The 15,385-nt window shown below is 36.5% G+C and overlaps 1 protein-coding gene across 1 annotated transcript; it reads right to left on the reverse strand.

The window, feature by feature from the left end:
* Window positions 1–1,821: 1,821 nt before the first annotated feature.
* Window positions 1,822–13,692, reverse strand: LOC129238448 (nose resistant to fluoxetine protein 6). Its single transcript, XM_054873472.1, has 8 exons — window positions 13,353–13,692; window positions 5,224–5,629; window positions 5,074–5,147; window positions 4,235–4,434; window positions 4,049–4,164; window positions 3,749–3,962; window positions 2,265–2,921; window positions 1,822–2,196 (listed from the first exon to the last, which is right to left on the reverse strand). Exons 1-8 carry the CDS (start codon window positions 13,618–13,620, stop codon window positions 1,960–1,962), a joined length of 2,172 nt encoding a protein of 723 aa, XP_054729447.1. The 5' UTR covers window positions 13,621–13,692; the 3' UTR covers window positions 1,822–1,959.
* Between the last annotated feature and the right edge of the window lie 1,693 nt (window positions 13,693–15,385).

Genomic DNA, 15,385 nt, shown 5'->3' on the forward strand with positions numbered 1-15,385 from the left:
AAAGAGAGCGCTAAGTCGATTGCTTGCCACATGTTATTCTTATTCTTCCTCCATAGAATTTGATTTCTCTTCTTCTAAGCAAGGTTTTTTAAATTTTCTCGTTAGCCAATTGCTGCAATGTTTATCAAGTTCTTTTTGTTATTTAGTTATTTTGTATTTATCAAATATTTATTGTTTATTAATTATGAAATGCAATGAAAGTTTGTTATGTTAATAGAGGTTTTCACACGGTAGGTTGGTCGCATATGAAATTTTTCTCCCGTAGCATTTTCCTTAAATTTTACTGCACTTCCGACTTGAGCTAAGCCTCAATAAAAGTTTCTGCAGTTTTTTTTTGTTTTTTGCTTTTGTCAGATAAGGTAATTTATTAAATTTTGCAACACAACAGTCTTTGAAGTACGAGGGTGGCTCAATAAGGGAAGTGGCATCGTGTGCTGCCATCTATCAAACGACGGCAAAACAAGTTTCTGACTGATTGATAGGCTAACTTGGATTTGGCAGCTATTCGAGTAAGACGTGTTTCGTGACTTTCGCTTTTTGTTTTTGGTTGGGATTTTTTCCCATCCAAAGTTGGATCGTCTAAGGGAACGCTTTGCCATCTATGACCACAGTTAGATATTGCATCAACAAATTTAAATGTGGGCGAACATCTTTGACGAAAAGCGACTACGACGTCCGGCAGACATGGTTACCGAGGAAATAATTCAAAAAGTCCACGCAGGGCCGTAGAGAGCTTATCCGGGCCCCGGGGGAAAATTCCGGGCCCCGGGGGAAGATTTCAAATGCGGGCCCTTTCCAATAATGTCTAATTCATATAATTACGTACAATCTCGAGTCCGGGCTCCTCGGAGAACTCCGGGCCCGGGGGAAAAAGTACCCGTTCCCCCCCCCCCCCCCCTTCCCCCCCTCTCGTCGGGCCTGAGTCTACGATATGATTCTCGCTGATCGACGAACGAAAATGCGCGAAGTAACAGGGGCTATAGGTGTGTCGACCGGGACAGCAATTAATATTTTATATGATAAGTTGGCGATGAAAAAATTGTCAGTCCGATGGGTGCCGCGATTGATCACGAGCCACAACAAGCGGATGCGGCTGTTAACTTCGACGCAGTGTTTGGAGCAATTTAAGCGAGATCCGATGGAATTTTTACATCGAGTTATCACCGTTGATGAAACCAGAGACTAAGAAACAATCAAAACAATGGATTTATCCCGATGAATCTGCTCCACAGAAGACTGCTATCGGCCTAAAAGGTCATGGTGATGATTTTTTGGGATGCGAACGGCGATCACTGGACAATACTACAGTGACTTATTGGACCGCTTTCACAAAACATTGAGAGAGATAAGGCCGCATTTGGCGAAAAATAAGGTGCTGTTCCACCACGATAATTGTATTGTATTGCGTTATAAATTGTTACCGCACCCCCCGTATTCACCCGATCTGGTCCCTGCGACTTTTTCTTGTTCCGAGACAAGTGCCGAGACAGTGCCGTATTTTGGAGAGTCTGACAAATACTATTGTGGGAAGCGGATCTTCTAAAATGGGGTTATGCTGAAAAATAAAAAAGAAACAATTTTGAGAAAATGGTGCCTTAATTTCTAACACGGGTACGTATTGAACCCCCCTCGTAGGTTGGCGCCAGTATATCGTATATCATATATCGTTGAGAAGAACATATCGACGTGTGCTAAATACAAATTATAAAATTCTGTAACACATTTTTGAATACCTACATAATCTTAAGCAGTTTCGTTTAAAAATACGTAATTCTTTCATGTTAAGTAAAAACAATTTATTAAATTATTCTTACTATCGTCTACAACATTAAACACACCGTATACAGTACGATGTTCTTTGTTTGTGTTATCAATTAAATTTTAATATGCCCTTGGGCTAATATCTATCTGAACTAATCATCATACTCGAGTAGAGAGACTACAATACAGCTGATTGTATTAAGCTTTAGTCACTTCAGGTATATTCGTTTCGATAACTGTTGCCTCAGCATCGACTGCAGCTGGAACGGGAACGGAAGCAGGGGTAGAGGTTGGTTCTATCTTTTTGGGAGCCGGTTTACTAGAGCCGTGTCCAAAAATTGCCTTCTCGATACCCAAAATCGGCGCCTCGAATGCCAGCGTGGCGAAAATGGAAATAGTTAGAGAAATACCAAAATCGTGCCACCAGCGAAGGATCTGTAAATCAATAATTTAAAATGTTATAATTTTATTTGCCACACATCTCAACCCCATCAACTACTTACCATATCATAGTCGCCAAAATGGGTATCGGTTTGAATGCGTCCACCATTAACCAGCTGCACAATTCTATGGGTAACATACATACAGTATGTGAGACGACTGAAGCCTGTGAAGAAGCCCCAAGAGAGGAAATCGTTGATTATACCACCATGGCCATTATAGCAGGCCCACACAATCCAGCCGATAGCCACAGCCCAAGAGGCACGACTTAAGGGCTCGTAAAATGCACCTTCGATAATGGGCGCGCTCGGATTTTCTGGTAGTATACGCCAATAAGGACCCCATAAATCGGCCAACATTACACCAAATGCTAACAGCCAGCCAGTAATGACCCATATTTTGGCTAACGGTATTTGCCTACCACGATTCTTGGTGTACAAAAAGTAACCGAAAATGACACCAATTAACCATGTGGGTACACGAGTATGCGTGGGATAGTATGTCAAACGTTGACGATCGTCTACATTATCATCATCGACGCGGAACAGAGTAAACTTCCATTTCATGAATGTGGCGAAAGTGCAACCCATGCAAAGAAGACCGACAACAATAATTGGAGCGAGCGCTTTTTTGCCCCATTTCCAAAGAGGAATAAGGAAGAGTGGTGACAAGACATAAAGTTGTGTATCCACAGCTAAGTACCACGATTGACTGATACACTAAAACCAATTATAAAAATAATAAGAAAATTAATTTATACATACATACGAGTGTAAGTTAAGGGGGGAAGCTGGTCTAGAATTTTGAAAAAATCGAAAAATTTTTTTTTGTCTTAAAAGGTGCTTTAGGGTCTTAGAAATAATATACCAAATGAGGGATGCCAGCAAAAATGTCTAAATGCCCAAATTTTTCATTCGACGGCAGTGCCTCGCAGGTATGCCCCGAACGCTATTTACAACTTTAAACGCGTTTTTCTCGAAATCACTTTTTTTAAACTGGCCGAAGACATAACTCGAACAAATCTTTACCGATTCTTACGAAATTTTGACAATACATTCGAAATACCTTTCTCCGGAGACGTACGTAGGATTTTTTATTTATATTACATAGTTTTTTTTTTAATCAACAATTTTATGTCGTTCTTTATAGTGAAAATTGTAGCTTTTTGTTCAAACGTGCACCATTTCGCGAAAAAACAAAATATCGAAAATATCCTACGTACGTCTCTTTCTGTTGTTATATAGAAACTAAAAAAATTTTATTTTTTGATCCAGGACAAAAATTAAGGAGTTTACGTCTTCGGCAATGGACCCACTAGAAAAAAAGGCGCCTTAGGAGAACTGCTGGACAGCGGCCATTTTGAAATTAATTCAGACGAAAAATTTTGTATTTGTACCATGAAAGCTATATTATTAAACCTATTTCACAGATTTTCGATTGATTCCTTTGTTGAGTCAAAATAAATTCATAAAATATGCCCATTTTTTGCGCTCTAGACCAGCTTCCCCCCTTAAGTAGTATGAGAGTTGCATATAAGAATACTTACAATCTTCTTGGGGAAAACATAGTTCTGTACATACAACAGAGTTGCCCACCAAGTATCTGAACAACGTGCGTCTTGTGTGCCAATCTTCATCCACATCGGTCCATGACCCGAATATTTGTATAACGACAAAATGTATAGGATAACAACCGCCACAACGGGTGTCAAACGAATATAACGATGGAAGTACATCATACCTATGTTCAGTTTGCCTTTACTAATTTAGTTGGGGAGACATTTTTTTTGTTTTAGATTTCTTCATGCGAAATAATTGGATAATTCCAAATATAAGTATATACTTACGTGCGCTCCATTTCGCGGAAAGCGCCCCACAACATCAATAAACCTGACATGAAGAAGAATGTGTCCACACAAAGAGTAGCATTTTGGACTAATAACGAATACGGAGTTTCAATCCACTGTAAGTGAAAAAAATAATGTTTATAATTTCCATAATTCAAACATAGTAAAATTATTTGAACCACATACGGTGTAGACTTTATCCCTGTTAATATGAGGCAGCTCGTAGAAAGTCATGTAACCATGGCCAAAAACGACCCACATCATCGAAAAACAACGCAAACCGTTGAGACATTGTATAACATTGGGATTATTGGACTTCTTAACTGTGAAAATCTTTTGAGCATTGGTAATTACGGAGAAAGCTACCAGCAGTGGTTTTTTGGGTGCTGAAATTAATGTGAAATGAGTTTATGAATATTTTGTAATACGTGCACTGTGTTAAAAAAGTTTTGGCACTTTAGATGTTTCATATTTAATTTAAAAAAAAATTGTATGCAAATAAAATTCTTTCTCGTACAAAACCATGTAAATCCAAGCTTCAAACTTGAAAAAATTCAACAAATTTTTAGCTTCACACTTTCACACTTTTTAATCAGAATTTTAGAGCAATGTTGAGTACGCACCTCTATACCCCACTGAATTTTGGTATAATAAAGTGTAAGTTTCAAGTATATTAGCTTAAAAACCGCCTTGATTTTTGACATTTTTTTTTGCTGGTGGTCTTGTGTATTTTCTTCATACTCATATAACGAATGCCCAAAATTTTTTTATATGGAAGAAAATATCCAACAGCACTGTCAGCAAAAAAAAAACAATCTAAACATCAAAATTTATTGGGCTATAAAACTGTATATTCGAAAATTTTCCAAATATTCTTCTTAAATCGTGTGAACTTTTGATAAAAATTTGTCGATTTTTTTTTTTAATTTGGACAAAGTTTGATCCATATTTTCATAAAAAATATAGAAACATAAAAATGGCCAAAACTTTTCAAGTAAAGCATCCGAAAGTGTTGCTTAACTTACCATTATTTTTCGTTTGCACATAATCGTAGACACTGCTCGCCAACATGCATAATACAATGAAACTGAAGAAAACACTGCAAAACATTTAAGATATTTTATCAGTCATTTATTATAATAGTTATTCTTCAGTTAGATATTTATGCCACTCACATAGCAAAGATGTCGATGGGACGCAATTTCACTGGTTCTTCATATTTGCAATACGTTTCAGATATCATTGTTGAAGTGATGTTGGAATCGTAGTTTTTGTTCATTACACCAGTCAATATCTTATTACCCAATTCAGCAGAGCAGGAGCTCGGTATACAGATACCCAATTCGTATGCTTCTGGTGTTTTATATTTATAACTGATTCGAGCTGCGCTGGTGACTTGAGTTCGTGGCTTGATTTCGTCCATATATTTTTTGATGGGCACACTTGCCAGACAGTACTGACCTCGCACTTCATCGTTTTGGGTGAACTGCCAAGACGCCGCTATACATTCTTCATAAGCGCCAAAGCTCAATGCATGGCCCCACATAAGGCCGACCGGCAGACGACCCCATGTGTCGGTAACTGTAATGAAGGGGAATGAAGTGTGTAAATGTAAAGTGTTTGTATTGAGAAAACATAAGATAATATTGCGGCGAAAGCGCTGTTGATGTGAAATTATTACACTTTTTAAAAATGAATCTCTCTCAGATCTCAATGGTTTTAGAAATTGGAAACAGAAAAAAATATTTCATAGATTGAGAATTTCATAAATTTCGTAACAATTGGTAACAGCGGTGGGATTACTGGAAATAAAATATTAAAAAAAAATTGTAACCATTTTGAAACATATTAAAAATATTGTAGTTAAAATGGAACAGCTGAGTGTGGACCAATTAAAGAAGAAGCTGGAGCTGACAGAACTTTCTGACTAAAAGGCGGAATTACATCACCGATTGCACGAAGCATATGAAATGCAAGGCATTAATTTGTGAGTAAGTGAGCAACCAGTGACGAATGAGTAAGCCAGCTCTCACCGACACTGTTACGCATGCTCTGACGTATGAGGTGGCTTGGACAGGAGTTACAGGAGTTGCCACTTCGAAAGTGCGCAGAGTAGATTCCAGCCGCACAGAAGAACAACAAACTAGCTGCGTAAGCCTCCAGTAGCAAATTTTAAAGCCAACTGCTAGGTTTGCGAAAAGGTCAAACATATGGCTCGTGATTGCGGACTGCGCTGAAAGCGTACTAAATCATTATCACCTCCGAAAGGAGAAGAAGCGGCTGAGCGAAATTTCTCATTGAACTAAAAGGTGTCAGTACATGCCCCGACCCTCAAACGAAACGGATGCAACGAAAGTCAGATAATTTGAGCATTGAAGGAATAATGGATAACAAGGCGTAAATGTTGTCATTGAACACTGGAGCCTCGCATTTCATTATCAGAGGCAAGTAAGTGGGAAGTTACGTGCTGCTAAGGGGTGTGCAGTTGAGAACAGCAACATGCGATATACTTAAGATGAGGCATGGTGATATGATCATTGGCGAGGATTTCATGACTTGGTTTCACACTTGACTGGCGAAGAGGAGTAATTGGGAACCATCGCCTAAGGACTCCAGCCAATTCAGAAGCGATTATATGGGGGAAGGTTAGATGAGGATGATGGGACGAAACGATTGTCAGTTATAGAATCAGATTATCCGAAACCAACAAAGTGCAACAAGTGACCTATGTAACGCATTTCTTACTTTTGAACGTCTTATAAAACTTGTACTGGAAAGGCTGTGTGGAAGGAATACCTGTTTAGTGTAACTTGATGACATTACAGGGATGGGAAAGAGTTTTGAAGATCACTTGGTAAAACTTGGAATAGTATTTCACCGCCTGCAGACAGTTGGTTTGAGACTGAATTCTGAAAAATGCTCGTTTTTCCGAAGATAGGTCAAATGCTTACGCGATTAGCCGACTACTAAAGGAATATAAGTACACACTGATGAAGAAAAAAATGTAGCAGTCAGAGAGTGGCTGCGACCGCAAAATTTGCATGAATTACTCAGATTTTTGGGTATATACAAATATTATAATCGCTTTTTGTCGACATCGTAAGTAGCTTTCAAGAACTAACAAAGAAAAATCAAGGTTTTCAGTGGCATGTCGAGCAAGAAAAGGCTTTCGTGCAGCTAAAGAAGCAATTATGTACAGCGCCTATTCTGGCGTACCCTGTTACTGGACAGAAGTTTGTGGTGGGCACAGACGCTAGCACAGAGTGATCGCTTATTACAGCAAGGTCTTACCAAAACAAGAAAAAAACTATTGCGTAGTACGAAGCAAAAGCACTTTCAGAAACACTACTTCGGGCAAGAATTTCTACTGAGTAGAGGACAGATCATGCAGCTCTACGATGGTGAGTTCAATTTAAGAATTCAGAAGGACAGATAGCGCGATAAATAAAGCGACTGCAAAGTTATAATTTCATGATTGAACATCGTAAAGGAAGCAGCTATGGAAATGACGATGCTTTGTCACGATGTCTAGCAAACAAGCGTTGCTGTCGATAGCAACAAAACATGTAATAGATTTGAGATTGATAGATGTGCTACCAGAACATAACGGAACTTCGAAGGGATTCAAGAGAACCCGTGGTACGACGTGGATCTTGATATGGTTAATAAAACCAAAAATGGTGGAGCGCAGTCGTACTGGCAAGATATAGCTGGTGAGAGCCTTCGGTCAGCGTACTGGGCACAGTGGCAAAGTTTGTACTTAAAGAATGGATGCCTGTACCGTGTGTAGAAGAGTGAGAATGGCCAAGACCAAACCCGAGCTGTTTGTGGTACCGGCATGCTTAACATTTTAATTTTTTCCAGCATTTTAAACTTTTTTTCATTTGAACCACCCTATTACTCATTCCCGAAATACAAATATCATTGATCATGATTCAATAATTAGAGGCAGTCAAAGCGGCACTGGGTTGCTAACTCTAGAAATTTTGTGTAAAAGCGCAGGAAATTAATTAGGAAACGTTGCTTTAAAAATACTTGCATTCTGAAGAAAAGTATATTTAGCAATCAGTGAGTAATCACAGCCCGCAACAGTGCAAATTTTGCTGCTTGTGGTAACTTGTGAACTGATGAAACCGAGTGTACTCGATAACTTACACATCAATGGGGAATTTAAAACGCTTTCTTTCTGATGTTGAGGTGATTTGAAGGAATTACGGTTTTACAACGAGCTAGCATTTAACAAAAATCTAAATTAGGGAGAAGGGTTGCAAGCTTCATTATAAGAAGGCTTCGATTGACGGAACATGTTTGTAATGGGTGGATGAAGTGTTCAAAGCACTTCGAAAAAAAGCGAAAATCCTATTTGTGGTGTGCGTCTTGGTCCACAAATGGACGGACCTACAGTTTAAAGCCGATTCCGAACGGCAGATATTTTTTATGAGGAGCTTTTCTATGGCAGAAATACACTGGAGGTTTACCGTTGTCTGCCGAGAGGCGACCGCTTCATTTCGGTCTTTCACACAGATTCGAACGTACGTTCTCTCTAAATTCCGAATGGCAGTCACACACTAACCCACTCAGCTACGGCGGCCCACAAAATATATTATTTGCATTCAAATTGAATTTATTTTTTAAACCTTTCGCAGTTTGTTTCCATTTAAGTAAAAAAAAATATTTTTTGCCACCTATTTTACCAAAAGAAATGCATTATTTCCACTTTCCTCACCCTTCTTAAATGCAATCTTTTGTAAGGGAGTAACAAAGTCTAATGTCACAAGTGAGCAAACCTTCAATAACTGAGTCATGATCATTATGTCATGTCAAGTGCATTTTCATAGAAAACTTCCGCATAAGAAACCAAAATTTTTTTTTTTTTTTTTGATTTTTCGATATTTTCTTTAAAATTTTCTGAATATTCTTGAATCAACAGTAATGACGACAAAACAAAAAAGAAAAACGAATAAAAAGAATCAAATGAAGATTTTAAAGAACAATAAAAGAACAATTACTTATCAACCGATAATCAATTACTGAACTTTGCTGCTAACACAAATACTTTTATAACTTAACCGAGTCTAATCAAAAGCTAAAAACCGCAACGCTTTGTTATGCAATGAATATACCGTTGCTTCTGTTAATGAAATTATTTCTACCGGCAGCCGCATATGTATGCATGTATGTCTACATTTTTATGATTGCATCATAGCACACACTGCTTCTATCTACAGTTTTTATGACTTTTTATGATTGGATTGTGATTTACAGTAGTTTTTCCCAAAATATTCGCAGGTACTACATGGATACATACATACGTAATGGTAAAATCAGCTGCATACTACTTCTATACTATCTTTGAGTTGAATAATAAATCCAAAATGGTTGAGATTTATGAATAACTACTTGAATTCTCGGGATTTAGATATCAAACTCGGACAAGACATTTGTAAATTACAAGTAAAAATAATATTTACGATCAAGTATTATACGGAAAGAAGATTATCCGCATATGGCTTATTTTAAGAAGGCGTTGCGTGCCGAAACTGTGAAAATGATTAAAGATTATATATTAGATTATTATTAGATTTATTGATCACGCTAAATTGTAAAATATGTGCGTGCTTAAATAGACCTTAATTCCCCAGTCAAAAATATCCGACTGAAGGGTCACACCTGATTTTTGAAAATTCCTTTATTTTTATTATTATTATTATTTATAGGGGATATATGCAGAATAGCCCTAACTTAATTAGCACACTGGCTACTAGAGCCTTCGGTGCTTCCTTTTTTATGTTCAGTCAAATTTCATTTATAAAAAAAATAAAAATAAATAAATAAATGATGCGTACACTTCTGTTAGGTGTTTGGCTGAGCTCCTCTTCCTATTTTGTGACGTGCGTTTTGATGTTGTTACACAAATGGATGGAGCCGACTCCGAATGGCAAATGGTTTTTTATGAGAGGATCTACCGCTGTTAGAAACAACTTTTTCTATCATTTTGCTCTTTTCATGTTTTCATGCGAGTCTACGCACTCGAAAATTCCATTAGTTAAATGCAAATAACGGGTATATATGAGTATATGTATATAGGTACGTCAATATTAATGCGTCTCATGTAGATTGTGTAAAAACAATAGCTTACAACTTTAAGGCGGCTTTTGTATATACGAGGGTTACTATTCACATTTCTGGGCTAACAATGCCAAATTGAACGTTTTGATTGAAAACAGTTTTAATGTTTTTCAAAATATTTTCCACACATATTGTACATTTTTGCATTCGCTTTCAATAAAATTCAAAGCACTTTGTACAATCCACTTTGCAATTGTGTGGGATGCAACGCGTACGTAACTTTTTTACCACAAGGCGGTCAAGTAAAATCTTATTGATGTTCGTCATACTAATGCTCACAGATGCCTCCATCTAACGGCATGTGACATGACGATCTTGCTCAATCATTTCGCACACAGCATCGATATTTTAATGCACAACACACAGCACAACTGATGTTGGACGACCTTCCCAGAATTCAGCGATGAGCGAAAAGCGCCCACGAGAAAATTCATTGTACCAGTTTTTTATAATCCTAAAGCATGATGCTTGCTCGTCGTATAATGATTTTAGTTCATCACTGCATCCATGTCGAAAATTGTGAAAAATAATTTAACGAAAATATTCATGGTTTAACTAAAATTTTTCCCGAGATTGAAATTAATGAAATTTTCAAATCCATTGTAAACACTCATTATGACCCACACATTAAAACGTTCTAAGTGCACGTATAGTGAAATATGTCAAACTCTCCAATGGAAATTTCAAAAGGCGCCTGACAACATTAGAAGTGCCCAAGGCCGTTAATGTTAGCAACCCACTGTGAGCCAAGTAGTCAAAGCAAAGAAAAAAATGTACTTGGTTGGTTGGTTTAAGTGGTGATTCGTCGTTATCAACTTGTTTACCAGTTATTTACAGCATGACTATATCTAGTCTGTGCGGTTTAAGAGGATCTCGAATAGCGGTTTGCTTAGGGTACGTACTTGTTTGACAATTCGTTTGGATGTATTGGCTGAAAATGATCATTAAGTGTAATAGAAAAAATTTTACTGGAAGCAAACGACTCTACATATAAATTGTCAAATAATCATATTGTCAATGGCTGGCTCACTGTGTACTCTGTGGACTTAACTGCTAAAATATTAATAACAAATATATTTTTTTTAGTTTGAAAAGGCTCGTAAATAGAAAAATGGATCAAAAAGTATCTGAAAATTAGAATAGATGTTCTCACCACATAAAAATCAAAATATTGCTTGTCAATAAAATTATTACGAAAATAACGCACACTAATACTCTGTTTGATCTGTCAAATAGTAATTGTTGTGAGAGGCATTTGAAATAGGTGTCTGCGAAAATTTTTTAAAAGTGAAAAAAGTGAATTTCACGTGCTCTTTAAAGACACAAAAGCTTAGCAAATATTATGAAAACCCTTCACAATCGCTTGCTACCATCCACCGCAGGTTAACTGCGGTTGGATAAGCTAAAATAAGGCCAGTGCACCAAAAATGGTCGACAAAGTACAGTGGACTTCTCGTGGTGAATAGAAGCCGAGGAAGTCCAAAGCTTTGATAAAAGAGCGCTGCTACTCACATCGATTATTGTGATAAAACGATCCGCTGTTGGGTCAATGCAATGCCGATTTGAAGCAAAACACATTTGACGAAGAGAAAAGATATTTTCTATCCGAATAAAGTGTTGGAGTACAAGTTTGCAATGGCACTAACAAAATTGCAGATTTACCAACCTGCGACTATATCCTGCTTCCGAATGTGATAAAATGGATTATCGGTAAAAGATTTCAATCGAACGAAGAGATAAAATAAAAAGGCTTTTTAAAAGTCTCAAGAAATCGTATTATTTGGAAACCATCAAACATTTCGAAAAAGGTTTTTTTTTTGCCTCTGAGCGACATTAGACCCAAAGCGATTCTATTCAAGGTGGAAGTATTCGAGCAACAACAACATTTTTTTAATTAGAACTGTCGAGGAAAGAGAATAGAAAAATGGAATGAATGACAAATAGATAAAATTAGTTTGACGCGCATTCGCAACACAACAACAACTTTTCGTCATTCCATTTCACTGACATTTCTAAATTAAAAGCTAGTTGAAGAACAAGCAATAAACTACTTATAAATCTTCGAAAACTTAGGCTCATTGTGAGCGAAATGCAAAGTAGTTTTGCAAAATCATTGAAATGCATAATACTGCTGTAAATAGCCGACGGTATCGATTATAAAAAACTTTTTTATTTATTTACATTTGATTTGTCGCTTTGTTGCTAGTTTTATGCATACTTTGGAATCTATTTAAAAAATTTCACCTGCAAATCGTCCCCTTTCTGTGTTAACCTCGTAACTTCATTTTTTTCGAAATTGAGATTTTTAGTGAAAAACACTCCTTAGCACTCCTGTTACGTAAAACAAAACATGCAATGTTCATAATGATTATAGCATTTTTTCAGAGCGTTTCGATTTTTCTCGTATCTACATGTTCGAATTCAAAAACCTCGTATCTACTACGAGTATAAGTATCGTATCAAATAAGTTATAACTTTTCATAGAAGTTAAGAACTCTTAACATTTTTATCGATTTACTAAAAATTATTATTGTAAACCGGTTTTTGAGCAACAAATGAAATAAGTTTTACATTAACCGTATGCCACAGTTTTAGAAATATTTGTATCTATCTTTTACTAAATATATTCCGTAAGTGATCATTTATATTGAAGTAATCTAAAGACTTAAATACTTGTAATTCACCAGCTGCTTTATTTGTTGTTTTTTTTTTAATACAGAAATGTCTATTTTTTATTGAATGCTAAAACAATTAGAAGAATATCTTTTCAAAACATATTTTTTAATTCATTTTTGGCAATCTATATCTAGTTGCACACTATTCACATTTTTCGAGTGTCCCTAATTTCACTGTCGCTACTTTTTTCCAAATTCACTAAAACAATGTATGGAGCCGCTAATGATCAATAGTTTTGCTTCACTTATTGGAAGATATATCTCTTGTTTCTCTTCTTTAATGTTTCGCGGTTTTTTCATCAAAGAATAATAGAACTTTGCCTTTGAGTAAACAAGATTTTTTTTTCAATTTTTGCTCACAACTGTTTTCATTTTTTGTGCGTTTCCTAAAAGGGTGTTAAAGTGGGAGTTTTTTTATGTTTGACTGTTGATCCCTCGAACGCAATATACTCATCTTTCTTAAATATACTTAAGAGTACCCGAATTCATAGTACACTTACACTCGATAGCCCATTCATAATATTCGTCAAGCGCTGCCGATATACGGTCGATATCCTTCAGGCACTGCGAATCATCGTAGGCCCTTGATGTGATATTTAATGCTGTAGCGCCAATGCTTGCACCATCTTTGTAAAACAGATACGAGAGATCATTTTTGAAGGGTGATCCTGAGAGAGCCAAAGCTGTTGACGACTCAGTAGCATAAGAATTATGTACAAATACAGCTAATATTAGCGACAACGCCGCAAATGTATGCCGCGCTGCCATTTCGTTTGCGATTTCAACACTTAATCGTTATGGCCGCTGTACGAGGATTTAACCGTAATCCGACTTATCGCGCGAATTTATAGAAATAAACTGCAATCAATCCATATTTGGTGGTAACTTTTATAGCCACCGCTGCCACTTAACTCAAGACAAATTCAATATCAAAACGTTTACGTATAAACGTAGAGATATGCACACACATTCGCATATGTATGTGCATACCTTTATTTTCCACAAATAAATCTTATGTCTTGAGTAGATATAGTACTCTTAAATCTAACCATATAGTCAATAGATTATTTTGATAACATACCGCAAATTAAATAACGTATATCTATGTATGTATGTGTCCATGTATGGGGTAATATTGCACGTATATTTATAGTTCAGAGGTTCCCAAAAGTTCTATCCTGAAAGTGTTGCGAGAGACAACACGTTAGACTGAAAAAAATCTTCACTTTGAAGGCTTCTGGCAGTACTTTAAGATCTTCCTAATAGTCGGTAGTCAAATTTGGAATTTTTTCAATCATCACATGTTTTTGATTGGTTCTATAAAAAATACGCTTGTAGTCGGCGTTGTGCAATTTTGACTGAGAAAATTGTGAAATGTTATTCGTTAAAATATTTCCCTAAATTTTTAATATGAAAACATTCAAGTTGCAGCTTCTGCATGGGACACATTACCACAAATATTTAAAAAAAAAAAAAATACCAGTCCAACGGTTAGACGCGATAGAAGTGAAACCTTCCGTAAAACAAACTGAGAGAGAATGAGACGAAAGCAACATTAGGAGCGGGATAGTTATAGGTTCATTATAATATTGCTATAAAGTTCATATTTTATTTTATTCATTTTATTATTATTCATCCTCAATGTTTTCAATTTCAACAAATGATACGAGTGGCTTATGATAGCTAAAATATGATACAGATGCTTTGGTTTCGATGTTGTCAACATATCTTTGAAATACCGCGTCAATTGTTGTTTTTGATCGTGTTGTCGATTCAGTGCGATTGTTACACATTTTTAAATTGAATGTTGTATTGAGAAAGCCAATTAAAGGAACCGCAGTGTCCAATGCAAAATTTACGTTAAAATCGCCACTTAAAATCATTGGAACTTTATCGTAATTTTTTCTAAGTATCCGCGATACTTCTGGTGTATACTTTATTAAATTTTCGTAAATGAATTCCGTGATGCTATTTATTGATTGATTCGGTGAAATGTAAATTGCCCCAATTAAAACTGTTTTTCCATTGCTCAATCTGGTTTCGCATGCACATATTTCTCCCACTTTAGAGAGCTGAACAGACAGTGATTCTAGTTGCTGTGCATTCAGATCTATCTGTGGAGTTACAATACGAGGACCGTCATTTTGATTGTGGAATATTGCAACACCGTCTGCAATTGCGGTAAATATTTAAAAATGAAAATATTTACGAATATAAAAATACGGACGCAATACAGCACACGCCGTTGCTATTATGAGCGTCGTAACGCGTATATTACACAGACGTACTAACATACACACAAACATTCGTAGGACGCTTGGTCTAAGCAAGTATTAGGTAGTGTAGTATAGGTATACATCTCACCGTGCCTCCGTAATACGTAGGCGCGCACACATACGTACTAGCATACATACAAACATACATACGTATGACGCTTGAACTAAACACCAAAGCAAGTAATAGGCAGTGTAGTATACATACTACAATACTCACTATACTAGCGTGGTTTAGCAGTACGCATCCACACACATAT

This window comes from Anastrepha obliqua, chromosome 2, assembly GCF_027943255.1.
Source record: "Anastrepha obliqua isolate idAnaObli1 chromosome 2, idAnaObli1_1.0, whole genome shotgun sequence".
NCBI lineage: Eukaryota > Metazoa > Arthropoda > Insecta > Diptera > Tephritidae > Anastrepha > Anastrepha obliqua.